Raw genomic sequence first — 15,943 nt, forward strand, 5'->3', positions numbered from 1 at the left:
CTTATGCTTTGGCTCTCTCCCACTCTAACCTCTTTTTCTTTTTTTTTCCTTCCTCTCCCCCATGGGTTTCTGTTAAGTTTCTCAGGATCCACATAAGAGTGAAAACATATGGTATCTGTCTTTCTCTGTATGGCTTATTTCACTTAGCATAACACTCTCCAGTTCCATCCATGTTGCTACAAAGGGCCATATTTCATTCTTTCTCATTGCCACGTAGTACTCCATTGTGTATATAAACCACAATTTCTTTATCCATTCATCAGTTGATGGACATTTAGGCTCTTTCCACAATTTGGCTATTGTTGAGAGTGCTGCTATAAACATTGGGGTACAAGTGGCCCTATGCATCAGTACTCCTGTATCCCTAGGGTAAATTCCTAGCAGTGCTATTGCTGGGTCATAGGGTAGGTCTATTTTTAATTTTTTGAGGAACCTCCACACTGTTTTCCAGAGTGGCTGCACCAATTTGCATTCCCACCAATAGTGCAAGAGGGTTCCCGCTTCTCCACATCCTCACCAGCATCTATAGTCTCCTGATTTGTTCATTTTGGCCACTCTGACTGGCATGAAGTGATATCTGAGTGTGGTTTTGATTTGCATTTCCCTGATGAGGAGCGACATTGAGCATCTTTTCATGTGCCTGTTGGCCATCTGGATGTCTTCTTTAGAGAATTGTCTATTCATGTCCTCTGCCTATTTCTTCCCTGGATTATTTGTTTTTCAGGTGTGGAGTTTGGTGAGCTCTTTATAGATTTTGGATACTAGCCCTTTGTCCGATATGTCATTTGCAAATATCTTTTCCCATTCCATCAGTTGCCTTTTAGTTTTGTTGATTGTTTCCTTTGCTGTGCAGAAGCTTTTTATCTTGATGAGGTCCCAATAGTTCATTTTTGCTTTTAATTCCCTTGCCTTTGGGGATGTGTCAAGTAAGAAATTGCTACAGCTGAGGTCAGAGAGGTCTTTTCCTGCTTTCTCCTCTAAGGTTTTGATGGTTTCCTGTCTCACATTCAGGTCCTTTATCCATTTTGAGTTTATTTTTGTGAATGGTGTGAGAAAGTGGTCTAGTTTCAACCTTCTGCATGTTGCTGTCCAGTTCTCCCAGCACCATTTGTTAAAGAGACTGTATTTTTCCATTGGATATTCTTTCCTGCTTTGTCAAAGATTAGTTGGCCATACTTTTGTGGGTCTAGTTCTGGGGTTTCTATTCTATTCCATTGGTCTATGTGTCTGTTTTTGTGCCAATACCATGCTGTCTTGATGATGACAGCTTTGTAGTAGAGGCTAAAGTCTGGGATTGTGATGCCTCCTGCTTTGGTCTTCTTCAAAATTACTTTGGCTATTTGGGGCCTTTTGTGGTTCCATATGAATTTTAGGATTGCTTGTTCTAGCTTCTAGAAGAATGCTGATGCAATTTTGATTGGGATTGCATTGAATGTGTAGATAGCTTTGGGTAGTATTGACATTTTGACAATATTTATTCTTCCAACCCATGAGCATGGAATGTTTTTCCATTTCTTTATACTTCTTCAATTTCCTTCATAAGCTTTCTATAGTTTTCAGCATACAGATATTTTACAAAGAGAACACCCTACTAAAGAATGAATGGGTCAACCAGGCAATTAGAGAAGAAATTTAAAAATATATGGAAACAAACGAAAATGAAAATACAACAATCTAAACACTTTGGGATGCAGCGAAGGCAGTCCTGAGAGGAAAATACATTGCAATCCAGGCCTATCTCAAGAAACAAAAAAAATCCCAAATACAAAATCTAACAGCACACCTAAAGGAAATAGAAGCAGAACAGCAAAGACACCCTGAACCCAGCAGAAGAAGAGAAATAATAAAGATCAGAGCAGAAATAAACAATATAGAATCTAAAAAAAAAAAAAAAGAAAAAAAAAATATAGAGCAGATCAATGAAACCAAGAGTTGGTTTTTTTGAAAAAATAAACAAAATTGACAAACCTCTAGCCAGGCTTCTCAAAAAGAAAAGGGAGATGACCCAAATAGATAAAATCATGAATGAAAATGGAATTATTACAACCAATCCCTCAGAAATACAAGCAATTATCAGGAAATACTATGAAAAATTATATGCCAACAAATTGGACAACCTGGAAGAAATGGACAAATTCCTAAACACCCACACACTTCCAAAACTCAAACAGGAGGAAATAGAAAGCTTGAACAGACCCATAACCAGTGAAGAAATTGAATCAGTTATCAAAAATCTCCCAACAAATAAGAGTCCAGGACCAGATGGCTTCCCAGGGGAGTTCTACCAGACATTTAAAGCAGAGATAGTATCTATCCTTCTCAAGCTATTCCAAAAACTAGAAAGGGAAGGAAAACTTCCAGACTCATTCTATGAAGCCAGTATTACTTTGATTCTTAAACCAGACAGAGACCCAGTAAAAAAGAGAACTACAGGCCAATATCCCTGATGAATATGGATGCAAAAATTCTCAATAAGATACTAGCAAATCGAATTCAACAGCATATAAGAAGAATTATTCACCATGATCAAGTGGGATTCATTCCTGGGATGCAGGGCTGGTTCAACATTTGCAAATCAATCAACGCGATACATCACATTAATAAAAGAAAAGATAAGAACCATATGATCCTATCAGTCGATGCAGAAAAAGCATTTGACAAAATTCAGCATCCTTTCTTAAAACCCTCAAGAAAGTCGGGATAGAAGGAACATACTTAAACATCATAAAAGCCATTTATGAAAAGCCCACAGCTAACATCATCCTCAATGGGGAAAAACTGAGAGCTTTTTCCCTGAGATCAGGAACACGACAGGGATGCCCACTGTCACCGCTGCTGTTTAATATAGTGCTGGAAGTTCTAGCATCAGCAATCAGACAACAAAAGGAAATCAAAGGCATCAAAATTGGCAAAGATGAAGTCAAGCTTTCACTTTTTGCAGATGACATGATATTATACATGGAAAATCCGATAGACTCCACCAAAAGTCTGCTAGAACTGATACATGAATTCAGCAAAGTCGCAGGATACAAAATCAATGTACAGAAATCAGTTGCATTCTTATACACTAATACTGAAGCAACAGAAAGACAAATAAAAAAACTGATCCCATTCACAATTGCACCAAGAAGCATGAAATACCTAGGAAGATGGTGTTTCTATCAGTTAAAGAGCCCTGCTGCCTTGAAGTCCTTGTATATCACCCAGTTTAGGAACATGCAGCTGGTGATTTAGCCTGGCTCTTCCTCGCTGAGGGAGCAAGACTATATTATACGGCAGACTGAAATGCTGTGAAGGCCTGACATAAGCAAATAAAAAGAGGCAACACTGTGAGCACTTATATTCTGTTATGCCAGCTATCCTTTAAAAAACACGGTAGAGTAGATATTATGATCACTTCCAATTTTACAGTAAAGAAACTGAGGCACACGGAGGTTTGCTGACTTGTTAAGAATCACCCAACTAGTAAGTGTCAGAGCCAGGATTGAATGTTGACCAACTGACCTCATAGTCTGCACTATAAAACACTATGCTATCTTCTGGATGAGTAGGGAAGGAGAAGGGGTGAAATAGAGTGGTGGAGTGCCCTCTGTGGGATGGAGGGGGAACGGGAATTGAGGGAACCCTGATTTGTAGCTATTGCTGATTTCTGTGATGTGCATATTACCATCATGGCCAGTTTCAAGCTACTGACCTGATGTCAGTTAATTATTAGTATGGTAAGAGAGACAAGATATTGAAGTTAAGGGGGGGAAGAGAGTGTCAAGGAAGAGCAAATTGTTGTTAACTGCCTATAGAGAGGCCAAGTAGGTAGGTCATTGGTGAACCCAGTAAGGCCTGTTTTTTGCCAGAGATTCAGGGCTTCGAGCCAAGCTGTAATGAATTGCCTTCAAAGAGGTTGATCTATGAAAAACCCCTGTCTTCTCTGGGGTAAAGACAGAATCAATCTCAACAGAAGTCAGCTTCCATTGAGAGATTTATCTCCGCTTCTTTCCCTGCCTACTCTAAGCTCACCTGCTACGGCCTCCCCCAAGGCCAACCCTTCCATTTCTTTGCCAGATCCTTTCTTCTTCCTCTAGGGTCTCAATTCACTTGTCATCCCCCCCCCCCCCCCCAACCCTGTTCAACATTCGTCTCTCCTTATTCACAGGCTCTTTCCTTACCACCAGGCTCAAGTCTCTCACCTAAAACAAAACAAAACAGGTTTTGTTTACTCTCCCTCAGCCTGTTTATTGTCTGACTGCTTCCCTAATCTCAGCTGTGAAAGTACTCCTCTTCCTTCACTATCTCTATTTCTTCACTCCCACTCACTTTGCAACCCATTACAATCTGGCTCCCAGCCCCTTATCTCTGACTAAACAGTACTTACTAGGTTCGCCAATGATCCCATGACCCCACTGCCAACACCCGTGACTGATTTGGCCTTTCCACAGGCATTTAACAACTTGCTTTTTCTTGAAACTCTCTTCCCCCTTAACTTCTTCAGTCTCTTGTCTCTCTTGCCAGCTAACAATGAATTCTTCCTCTTTTTTTTTTTTTTTTCAGGGGGTGGGGTGGGGTAATCTTTTAATGATTGGTTCTTTCTCTTCTGCCTCCCAGCTGTGTTAACAGATGGTGTTCCCAAGATTTCAGTCTTTATTCTCTTCAGCTTTACAATTCCTGCTTTCCCTCAGCAAAACTGACTTCCCTGATGGAATTTAGTGGTGGAATTTACTGTATGGCCTAAAGCCTCCCAGGAATGGTGTTCAGCCAGCCCTATCCTTTCATCAGAGTTGGGTCGAAATGGAGATCCAGCCCCAGCAAGGGAGAGGGAATATGTTTATCCTTGTAATCTGGGTGGGACTAGGAAAGAAGACTTTGATGACTTTCCACCCCTGTTGGAGGAAAGTGATACTGAAAGTGTGGTGGTGGGCAGGAGAGGGAAGTGTGGAACGCCTGCCCCACAGCCACATATATCTGCACGCCTTTTCCCGCCCTCCTCCCTGTCTCCAGCCAACTGAGCATCTATTAAAACTCACTTCAACTTAGCTGATGCTGTGTGCCCAGGCAGCCTCTTTGGACAGCCTCTGTCTCTTCTCTTCTAGGCTGGGTCACATAAAGGTACTAAAGGTACCACATCTCTATTTTTGAAATTTCTGTACCCTATCATAATCATCTGTTGTGAACATCCCTAGGATGTTCCCATGTTTGCATATTTGTGGGTTGTTTGAGTTATTAATAGTTACTTCTGAGTTCTTCCTCCAGGCCTCAGCCCCTTGGATCTCTGACTATACATTTACTGCCTGCATTTTTGGACCCATCTGCCTAGGTATTCTGCTGACTTTAGGGGGAATAATTCTGAAATGGAACTTATCTTTCCATCAACTCTGCCTCAGTGATCTCTTTGGTATAGTTTCCTCCTCTGTATTCTCCAGGGGCAGACCTTCATTTTTCTTTCCGGTAGACAGTTGCCAAATTCTTACAGCTGTTAACCTCTGTCTCCAATCTCTTTTCTCACCAATCTATTATCTATACCACAGCTAAAATTCTTCCCAAAGTAGAGTCTCATTACAAAAAAACATGTCCGAGGTGCCTGGCTGGCTCAGTCAGGGGAGCATATGACTCCTGATTGAGGAGTTGTGAGTTTGAGCCCCATGTTGGGTGTGGAGATTACTTTAAAATCTTTAAAAAAAAAAAAAAAAAGTGTCCAAAAATCTTTGCTGTTTCACCAGGGACAACTAGGGCCTGTACTTAAGGGCATTAATTTACCCTTTCCAGCTACCATTTTTCCAGCTGTACCTTCCGTCGTAGGACCAGGTTACCTCTACATCAGAATTTGCGTCTGGTAGTCCTTAGTCCTAATCTGGCCTGCAGGCATGATTTGTTTTGTATGCAAATTAAAAAAAAATTGAATCAATGCTTTAAAATCAGAGGATTTTTCTTAAAAGTTAAAGTCTTAGAGAAAGTTCAGAGAACTATGAAAGTTTTAAGGAGAGATGGAAATTTGGGGAAAGGGAGGGAATCAGTCAAGATTTAAATTCTGAACTCAGTCCATCTTTTACCGACCTTTGCATTCTTAGAGGATGTAGCAGAGTCTTTAATACAGTAAGTGCCTAATTAATACTTGAAGTATACTTATATGACCTTCGGTAGTTTCTTGCCACAGACCTTATGTTTTCCTGTAGAACAAAAGTTCTGCATTAGTGAATCGCATGTGATCCCTACAGAGGGCTTAAATGTGAGGCATATAATTTGCATGTCAATAAAAAAATCTGCATTTAAAAATACACCACGCAAACTTTAGCATGTTTAAAAAAAAAACATGACCACAAATTTTCATGCAGATATTCCATGAATTTTTTTTTTCTCCTGTAGTATGAAATTGAACAGAATCTGCCTAGGAGAATTTAAAAGGTGTTTGCAGGATAAAATGGCCATCACTGGTAAAGTTGGGAGAACCACTGACAGAATTTAAACCTTTGAATATGGGAGATGAGGCAGGTAGTGAGTTACAATAGATGTTTTAAGTATTTAATGTGGTTGGTTCGTGTTGAAATTGAAACCCAGGCTAAGTTACTGATGCATTGGTAGTGTCAGTGTACTATAGCTTTTCCCCAGTTTCCCCTTTCCCCCTTTGACGTGAGCATACAAATGAACTTTTTAGAGACAATTATTTTACATCTGTTTACCCCATAATAATTTCAGAACTTGGTCATCAGTGTGGTCCTCATTACAAATGTACATAATAGGAAAAATGATAGTCCCAGCTTCCCTAGAGATACTGGACAGTCCTTGGGCTCACGTTTCTTCATGCAATGACCTGCTGAATCAGGGGTATAATAATAACAGTTAACCCATATAAGGCTTAGTATGTGCCAGGTGCTACTCTAGGTGTTTTTGCCTGTTTTAAGCTTCACAACAATCTTTTGAAGTAGTTGGTATTATATTTCTGTCTTTAGATGAGAAATCAAGACACAGAGAGGTTTAGTATTGGGATGCCCAAGATCCCACCGCTGGTAAGTGGAGGAACTGGGCTTTTCACTCAGGCACTCTAGGTCTGGAGTCTGTGCTGTTGACCTTGGTGCCTGCCCATGCCTCTTAGATTTAGCCTTTTATTTCCATGCTCCCCCGCCTTCGCTTCCCTTGTTTACCTGACCTTCCCATATGTGTCTGAATTAGAGCACTTGCCCAATACTTTCACATCTTGGTTTCCGACCCTTTTCTTTGCTACCCATGCTTCCTCTTCCATTAAGCCACCGTTTAGGCTAGAAGCCTTACTGGATTTCATCCCAGGAAGAACAAACAGAAGTAATTCTTTATCTGGATCTCTCTTAGTGCTTGTATTGCGTAGCTAACATCAGCTATTCATTTACAAATCTTGGTTCTCTTCTACTTCCCCAAGCTCCAGAAAGGTTGTCTCTCCACCTTAAGCTTCCCTGCCCTTGGAATATATCTCATAATTTACATGTTGAATGAATTAACAGAGAACAACCCCATTCACAAACATAATAACTAACTTGTATATTGAGAAACGGAGTACAGTTTCTGCTTGGCTTCCTTTGATTCTTTGTTGTTCTTTTATTTGTTTTTTGAGAGAGAGAGAGCTAGAGCGAGTGAGCGAGAGAGAGCGAGAGCAAATGAGCTTGGGGCAGAGAGAGAGAATCCCAGGAGGGGCAGAGAGAAAGTGAGAGAGAAGCAGGGCTCACTGAAGCCGGGGCTTGAGGTCACCCGACATGGGACTGAACTCACAAACCCTGAGATCATGACCTGGCCCAAAGTCAGATACTTAACTACTGAGCCACCAGGTACCTTTGATTCTTGCTTGTCCTTTGATCTTTGGCCATCATACCTGGGTAGGGAGCCAGTGGCCCCCCTATTTTGTTGTGTCTGGTTCCACTGAGGTGTAATGAGTAATGACCCTTCACCCCTTCTATCTCCTCAGGTAGAATTTCTCTCCTAAATCCTAGAATGGTTATGGGGGCAAGTTTTAAGATCTATAGCACTGCCCTAAAGTACTTCAAGAACTTGCCAAGAATTGGTCAATTCTTAACCTGTGGGGCTCTTAACACTTGGCCTGCTTCTTTGTGCTACTAAAACTTTCCAGCTACTTCTAAAGAGGTTTCAGAAAACTTTGTTAATTTGCAATGTTTTTGGAGATGGATCTGAATCTCACTTCACAAATGCAAGGATGCAAGAAATAAAATTTTATTTACTTATTTTATTTTATTTTAGCACCTCTCTGACCCTTTCTTATTCCTATCTGCTCATCTGTTTTTCTCCATATAAACTACCCCTTCTTGAATCAACCCTCCTGCCCCTGAGCCACCCTGACAGTATGGTGAACAATGCAGATAGTTGTTGAGAAATTCTGTTCGTGCAAGCGATCTGACACGGTAGAGCTGTTTTTGGAAAGGCATGGGCAAATTGAGTCAAGATTGCATGCATTCAGAGCATGCAGTGCATGAAGGAAACCCGAGGTGGGTTCTCTATAAAATGAGCCATCTTCTCTAATCTGTCTTGGAGAGACAATTCACATCTTTTGCAGCTTTCCTATAATTGAAGAAACTCATATATGATTTGTTTAAAGTATTGAATAGTCTTCACTCGACTTAAAAAAAATAGTCCAGAAAGTAACAGATGCAAGCCTGCCATTGGTTTGTTCATATTTCCTTAGTCCATGCTATCATGCTACTTGTCCTGCAAGAAATGGGATGGATCCTGTGTGTTCTCTATTAATTGATAACGATATTGACAAGTGTGAACTCTAGAATCTTAGTGAATGCAGTGATTCTTAGTTATGTCCTGGCAGAAGTCAGTATACCCTCAGTAAGACTGACATTTTACCACAAAACTCAAATGATGATTGCCTTTATCCAATTTGCCAAATTGGATTTGGTTAGAATTAGAATTCTGTGCATGTGAGTTTTTTTAATTTAAATTAAAATATTTTTCATGTTTACTTATTTTTGACAGAGAGAGAAAGAGCGTGAGTGAATGGGGGAGGGACAGAGAGAAGCAGACACAGAATCTGAAGCAGGCTCCATGCTCTGAACTGTCAGCACAGAGCCTGATGCGGGGCTCAAACTCAAGAACTGTGAGATCACGACCTGAGCTGAAGTTGGATGCTTAACCAACTGGGCCCCTTCTGTGCATGTGAATTTATTTCCTATCACATACATTTATTTCATAGCAAGAACACTATCAGTTGTGGGGTGCCTGGGTGGCTCAGTCGGTTAAGCATCCAACTCTTGATTTCAGCTAAGGTCATGATCTCAGTTTGTGGGATCATTTGACTCCTGCAAATGACTCCTGCATAGAGCTCTACTCTGACAGCACAGGGCCTGCTTGGGATTCTTTCTCTCTCTGTGTACCTCCTCCACTCGAGTGCACATGTGTTCTCTCTCCCTCTTTCTCTTTCTCTCTCTCTCTGAAAATAAATAAGCTTTAAAAAAACACTATCAGTTGTTTTAACTTTTCAGTAAATTGGGCAACTGATACATATAGAAGTTGAATTATTTTATTAATATTTATTTGCTCTGCTGCCTATATTGCCAGCAAACAAATATTAATGAAATTACTGAAATAGCTCTTCGTGGTTAGATTAATGGCCTCTTGTTCTTGTTTTTCATAAACATTGGTTCATGGTGTTATAATGCAGCATTTTTCAGCTCACTTCATGGCCAGGTATACATATATAATACTAATACTTTATATGGGACATTGGGGTAAAGGGCTCTCTGGAGCTTAGCTCCGCAGGGGCTGAGGGGATCAGTATTCTAGCACGTGTGTACCCTCTTAGAGGCACACCAGCGTGCTGCATGCCTATTCTGGGAAGCTGTATTATGGTGCATCACAGACTTTAAATAGTCCTGATTTCTGCTAGTAACATTGTTTCTTGATCTTATGATGACATGAAATGTTTCACTAATCATCAGTGTTCTGTTTCATATTTTCCAGAAGGGCACTGTTACTCTCTAGCTGTCCTTCTTTCCTAGGTTGGAGAGTCTTGAGGAGATATAGTATCTAAATTCATGCACCAGTGTCAGGAAAGTTTTCTGCCTCTTTTTGACACTTGTTGGACACTAGTTGGACTAGTCACTCACTGCCACATGGCTTCCAGTTATCTGGCTTTGAACCGTGGCCATTAAGTCTTACTGAGAGGTTAGTTTGATAAGTCTACTCAATAGGAAGACCTTGTGTAAGAAGTGGAAAGGTTGAGGGGTGCCTGGGTGGCTCAGTCAGTTGAGTGTCTGACTCTTGATTTTGGCTCAGGTCATGATCCCACAGTCACGGGATTGAGCCCCACACCGGGTTCAGGCTGAGTGTGGAGCCTGCTTGGGATTCTCTCTCTCTCCTTCTCTCTTTGTCCCTCCCCTGCTCATGCTCTTGGTCTCTCTCAACATAAATAAACATTTTTTTAAAAGTGCAAAGAGGGGAATACACTCTGTAGGGTCTTTGCTGGATGGATGACTTGGGTCTCTTCTCTCTTTGCTCTTTCTCCAACCAAGTAACTTCCTGCAGACACTTAATGCAAAGCTCAATGCCCTCAGGTTCAAAGGACAAGTGATGGCAGACTGTATGTTCTTTGCACATTTCTGAAAAGCTCCTGGTAACGTCTGAGGCGTTCTGCTTCTCAGTGCTGGAGCCAGAGTTAACTGGCTGTTTGCCTTTCCCACACTCATTTCTTTCTTCTACTCTCAAAACAACCGACACATTTAAGTATATAAGCTACAAAACACTTTAAAGATACTTATAGTAAATATAAAACTTCTCTCTCTTTTATTTGCATTTAGATAAAGTATTCTTCCTCAATTCCTAGTGTGTTATTGGACCTGTGATTGCTGATGGAGAGGAGGAGGAAAAGGACTAAATCCTAAAATGCACAAGTCTTAGTTTTCAGTCCTAGAACTACCACTTATCCAGCCAAACGGTCATGTTTAATTTCTAAGCCGTCTTGGTAAAATGGGACTGATGATACCTGTCCAATTTCCCTCTCAGAGCTAATCCGAAAAATCAGATCTCATGTATGAAAATACTTTGCAGGCTCTAAAAGCAAAAAGTAAATATAATTTGTTATTGTATTAAAAGTGGGCAGTGGGTCCTCAAGAGTACTGTCAGCTGCTTGTAGGAATTCAAACACCAAGAGTGGGTGAGTGTGGCTCTGGTGGTGGTGGAGTTGACTCATACCCTCCCTCTGTGTTCCCTCCCTCTCCCTGCAGAGCAACCTGATCCACTACCTGGGCCTGAGCCATCATCTGCTCGCACTGAATTTTATCATCGTTTCTTTTGGCAAGAAAAGCGCCTGGTCGTCTCCTCAGGTGAAGGTGACCGATACTGACTTTGACGGTGTGGAGGTCAGAGTGTTTGAGGGCTCCCCAAAGCCAGAAGAGCCTTTGAAACGCAGCGTTGTTTACATCCATGGAGGAGGCTGGGCTTTAGCCAGTGCAAGTATGTCCTGGTCACTGTCAGGTTGTTTGGGATTGTGGTTGGCCCTGGGAGGGATGTGTGATTGAGTTTGACTTCCTTATTGGGTAAGGGCCATTTGACTTGGTTCCCCTGGACAGTCTCAGCTACCTCTATTATCCCAGCAGGATTGTCAGTAGTGTCCCCTTTTTGCACTCAAAGGGGTCCTGGTTTTTGATGATTGATTCTATGATTACCCTACATACATAAAGGTTTTGCCCACCTGTTTACTGCTTGCTAATTCAGGCCCACTGTTTTGAAAATATTTCCTGTGACCGAAATCATAGGCTAACTCATGTGAAGGGCTGACAATAGCTTTCTCCACCAAAACAAGTTGAAGTTTCGCTGGGCTGGAATAGGAGGAAATTATCTGCAGCTCTTTTGCCAACTTGTGTTTGAAGACATTTTTCTATGAAATAGGACCAGTGTTTCTGAATACCTACATTAACTCATCCACGTTCCATCTGCTTATGAAACCAAAGATGAAACTATAAAGGGTGTACCACCATTAGAAGGAAACAATGCTGCAAAATTCAAGAATATTCTTGTTGGTGTCGGATAACTTTCATGAGCAGAACACATTCAAAATGGCAGGCAGCCAAGTGGAGCAGCCTGGTGGAAAGAATACCAAGGAGGAAGTAAGGGCCTTATCTCTGCCTGTCATTATGGAGCCACTACCGCATCGTTAGCCCAAAGCTTTTGGCATCCCCTAGGTTTAAGGCAATGACAACTTGTTCCAGTTTGTGTTTTTATATAACATTTGTTTCATGTGGCAAAGGCCAAAGAAGTATAACTTTTTCTTGTAATCCCATTTCATATTCATTATTTATTCTTTGATTTCACGGATTTGTTCAAGTTTTCAACAGATGTTTACTAAGTAGGTTTGCCCAGGACTGAGGGGTTCTCTGGGGGTACAGGACTTCCAGTAGAAAAACTCAAATAGTTATGTACAATCTTACACTTTTGGTTACCCTAATGTGTGCTAGGGGATGAGAATACAAAAAGGAGTAACAGAAATGATTGCAATCTATATAGTATTGGACACTTGCCCAGTGAGACATTCCTTGGAGACCAGGAAGTGTAAGTGCTGGAAATGGCATGGATTATGAGTTCACATGGCCTTTTCCCCATAATTTTGACTGATCACTCCTGCCAGAGGAAGAGCTCGGGCTGTGGGCTCTCTGCAGGTGGTTATGTAGTTACTAAACTTCTGGTTCTAAGACTGCCTTGGAAAATGTATAATTAAAGTAATATTTGGCTCTCTGTAGGCAAATTCATCTCTTAGTTTATTGAAAGAAGAGCTAAGGGATTCAACTTTTATGTATTAAAATTGTTTGTCACTGCACATCTTTGGATCCTGTTTCTAAGAATGCTAAGACTTCCTAAAATTCTATTTTTTATTTGTTGGTTTAAACAGAATATCCTGTTCTTCAAATTGGAAGAATTCAATTGAATTGCAGCAAATAAAGATATTAAAACAGAAAAATTATGTAGTTCTAAGGAGGTAACTCTTCATCTGCAGTGTTTTTTGAAAACACTTATGTTTGAAGAGCTACAAAATCAGAATTTGGTGCATTTCACATAGCCTATTATGAAATCAATGGCTACTTAGTTAAAAACGCATTCAAAGGTAACCTAATATGGATGTCCTGTTATTTTATACTAATTGCATTTTATCAGAAACCAGATTTAATTTTTGCATTTGTATATGTAACCCTATTAATGATACATATTTCGATATTTGCTTTTTATGGTTTTTATTATTAATAACCTAAGTGCAAGTCTAAGAGCAATCCACGATTAGCAGAATTTAAGAATGGACAGTGTTAAGTAACTTGTTTAATAATGATTGTTCCTTTGTCTCTTTTAGAAATCAGGTATTACGATGAACTGTGCACAGCAATGGCTGAAGAATTGAATGCTGTCATTGTCTCCATTGAGTAAGTAATTAATACTAGTCATAAAAAAATAATTTTTAAGAAGGGATCTTAGATAACCATCTAGTTACTGTAGTTTGTAATCAGTAAAATAAAGTGCAAAATACAGATCCAGAAAGATGAAGGGATTTGCCCAAGGTCACACAAAATGATTTTCTGATATAACATAGAATTTCTTGAACTAGTTTTATAACACCTTGAATTATCTTTTTATTTTAGTTTTGAAAACTTCTGGAAAAGTTCTGAAAAGAATTAACGGAAATTGAGGAAAATATACGATCAGTTATCTGCAGGAAATAATTTTGTTTACTACCTTTTAAAATTTAAAACCAGGGGTGCCTGGGTGGCTCAGTCGGTTAATCATCCGGCTTCAGCTCAGGTCATGATCTTGCGGTTCATGGGTTCAAGCCCCACCTCAGGCTCTGTGCTGACAGCTCAGAGCCTGGAGCCTGCCTCGGATTCTGTGTCTCCCTCTCTCTCTGTCCCTCCCTTGCTCGTGCTCTGTCTCTCCCTCTCTCAAAAACGAATAAACGTCAAAAAAATTTTTTTAAATAAAATTTAAAAACCAATTAGGAGTTGGAAAAGTCATTCTGCTGGAGTTCCGTTCTGTATCTCAGACCTTGTAAATGTAATGTGTTCAGCAAATCTCAGTCAATGCCGTTATTGTCATTAGTATTAATAGTACTACTAACAGTATGACTAATAATTATAGCAATTGTGGCGATAGTAATAATACAGAAATCCTGGTACCTGTCCTGTGGCAGGCATGTGCCAGTGCATTTACATACATTGTCTCTCCTCCTTCAGACCTTTGTTCACATATCATCCTTTCAGCAAGGCTTTTCTTGATACTATTTAAAATTGCAGCCCACTTTTCCTGTTTTATTTTCCTCCAGAACTGTCATCAACCTCTGACAGACCATAATAAATATTTAATACATAATAAATACTTATGTGTGTAGTGTGCTAGGTTGAAATAGACTAAGTAAGTTCCATGAAGAGAGGGATTTTAGGGATTTTTGCCTGTTTTGTTCATTGTTTAATTTTTTTTAATGTTTATTTTTGAGAGAGAGAGAGACAGACAGACAGACCATGAGTGGGGGAGGGGCAGAGAGAGAAAGGGAAACACAGAATCCAAAGCAGACTCCAGGCTCTGAGTTGTCAGCACAGAGCCCCATGAGGGGCTCAAACTCACAGACTGCAAGATCGTAACCTGAGCTGAAGTCTGACGCTTAACTGACTGAGCCATCCAGGAGCCCCTGTTTTATTCATTGTTAATTATTAGTGCCTGGAGACATCCCTGGCAGATAGTGAGTATTCAATAAATATTTACGGAAGGAATGAATAAGGAGTCTTTCTTAATTCTCATATAAATCATCCAAGGTAAGTATTTTGTTATTTTTCTCATAGATGAGGAAATTGAGAGCCCAGAAGTTAAGTAACCTTCATAAGGTTACATAGCTAGCAAGTTACATAAATAGAGTGAGGCATTAAACCCAGGTGTTGAGGCCCCTATACATTTTTAATCCAATATCAAGCCAGTATTGAAGAAAGCTGATAATGCTGAGCGACAAGATTATAACATTAACCACTTTCCACGCCCGGAGCTCATCCAGCTCTCTTCTTCCCTCTGCCTCTCTCCACCATAGCTCATCCCCTCTGTGCCCTTGCTCCAGATCTGAGACCTAAGAGAATCTGTTCTTCTGCAGGGTCTGGGAAGGGCTGGTGTCCCAAGTCACTTGGGCAGCTGTGATCCTGGAACAGAAGACTTCGTCACACGGAGCAGTGTTATTGCTCCTCCTTAGCAGATTTGCCCTCCGAGACAGCTCTGGACAGCTCCCAGCCTTCCCTGGCCTCTCCACACACCACCCAGGTCACTCAAGGGCCCTCAGTGCAGTTTTATAATGTAGGAACCTTCAAGTAAAGGATTGCATCATCTAGCCTGGGCAGCTGGCCAGAGAAAAGCAGGAGCTGTTTAAGTAGCTGAGCCCCATTATAGAGCTAGACCCTACAGCTCAGAACTGAGGAACCAGCCTCATGGACTTTTCAGTGGTTTCCTCTGTAGCTCCAGCTCCTCAAATCCTCAAAAGCCTGAGAAAAGGAGGGAAACTGGGCTTACTTAACTTGGCACCGTGAGGATTCTCCACACAGGCCTTACCATCCAGGGCTTCAATATAAGCAAAGGGCAACGTGCCTAAATTCTTCCTACATGCCCTTCTCTACCCGTCACCATCTGTCTCAAGTAAAACAGGTGTTCTTTTAATTCCAGGCTTATCATAAAACATAGATAGGATGTTTTTAAGATTTCTTTTAAATCTAGAAGGACTGCTGTCATCTCACCTTTCCATTGTGCCTCATCTATGTAGTGTACTATCCACAAGTTTATTACTGGGAGGCGTCACAGCAGTAGGCAAGTACTGTTACTCATGACTGCATGACCTCAGGCAGATCATTTAATGAAATGTGCAAACTGGAGTTAAGAATCCTTCCTGTATATCTAGAATGTGAGCTACTGGGAAGAGAAATCATGTCTTCTTTCCTTTGGTTCCCATCACCTAGTGCAA

At 40.7% G+C, this 15,943-nt stretch overlaps 1 protein-coding gene across 1 annotated transcript in view; it reads left to right on the forward strand.

Annotated features, from left to right (window-relative positions):
• The window catches only part of NCEH1 (neutral cholesterol ester hydrolase 1), a 61,180-nt gene that overhangs the window by 30,250 nt on the left and 14,987 nt on the right, over positions 1-15,943 (forward strand). Inside the window, exons 2-3 of the mRNA XM_019463193.2 lie at positions 11,199-11,427; positions 13,313-13,382. Coding sequence (XP_019318738.2) covers positions 11,199-11,427; positions 13,313-13,382 — 299 coding nt within the window. The remainder of the gene's footprint in view (positions 1-11,198; positions 11,428-13,312; positions 13,383-15,943) is intronic.

Source organism: Panthera pardus, unplaced genomic scaffold, assembly GCF_024362965.1.
Source record: "Panthera pardus isolate Hobbes unplaced genomic scaffold, ASM2436296v1 HiC_scaffold_16, whole genome shotgun sequence".
NCBI lineage: Eukaryota > Metazoa > Chordata > Mammalia > Carnivora > Felidae > Panthera > Panthera pardus.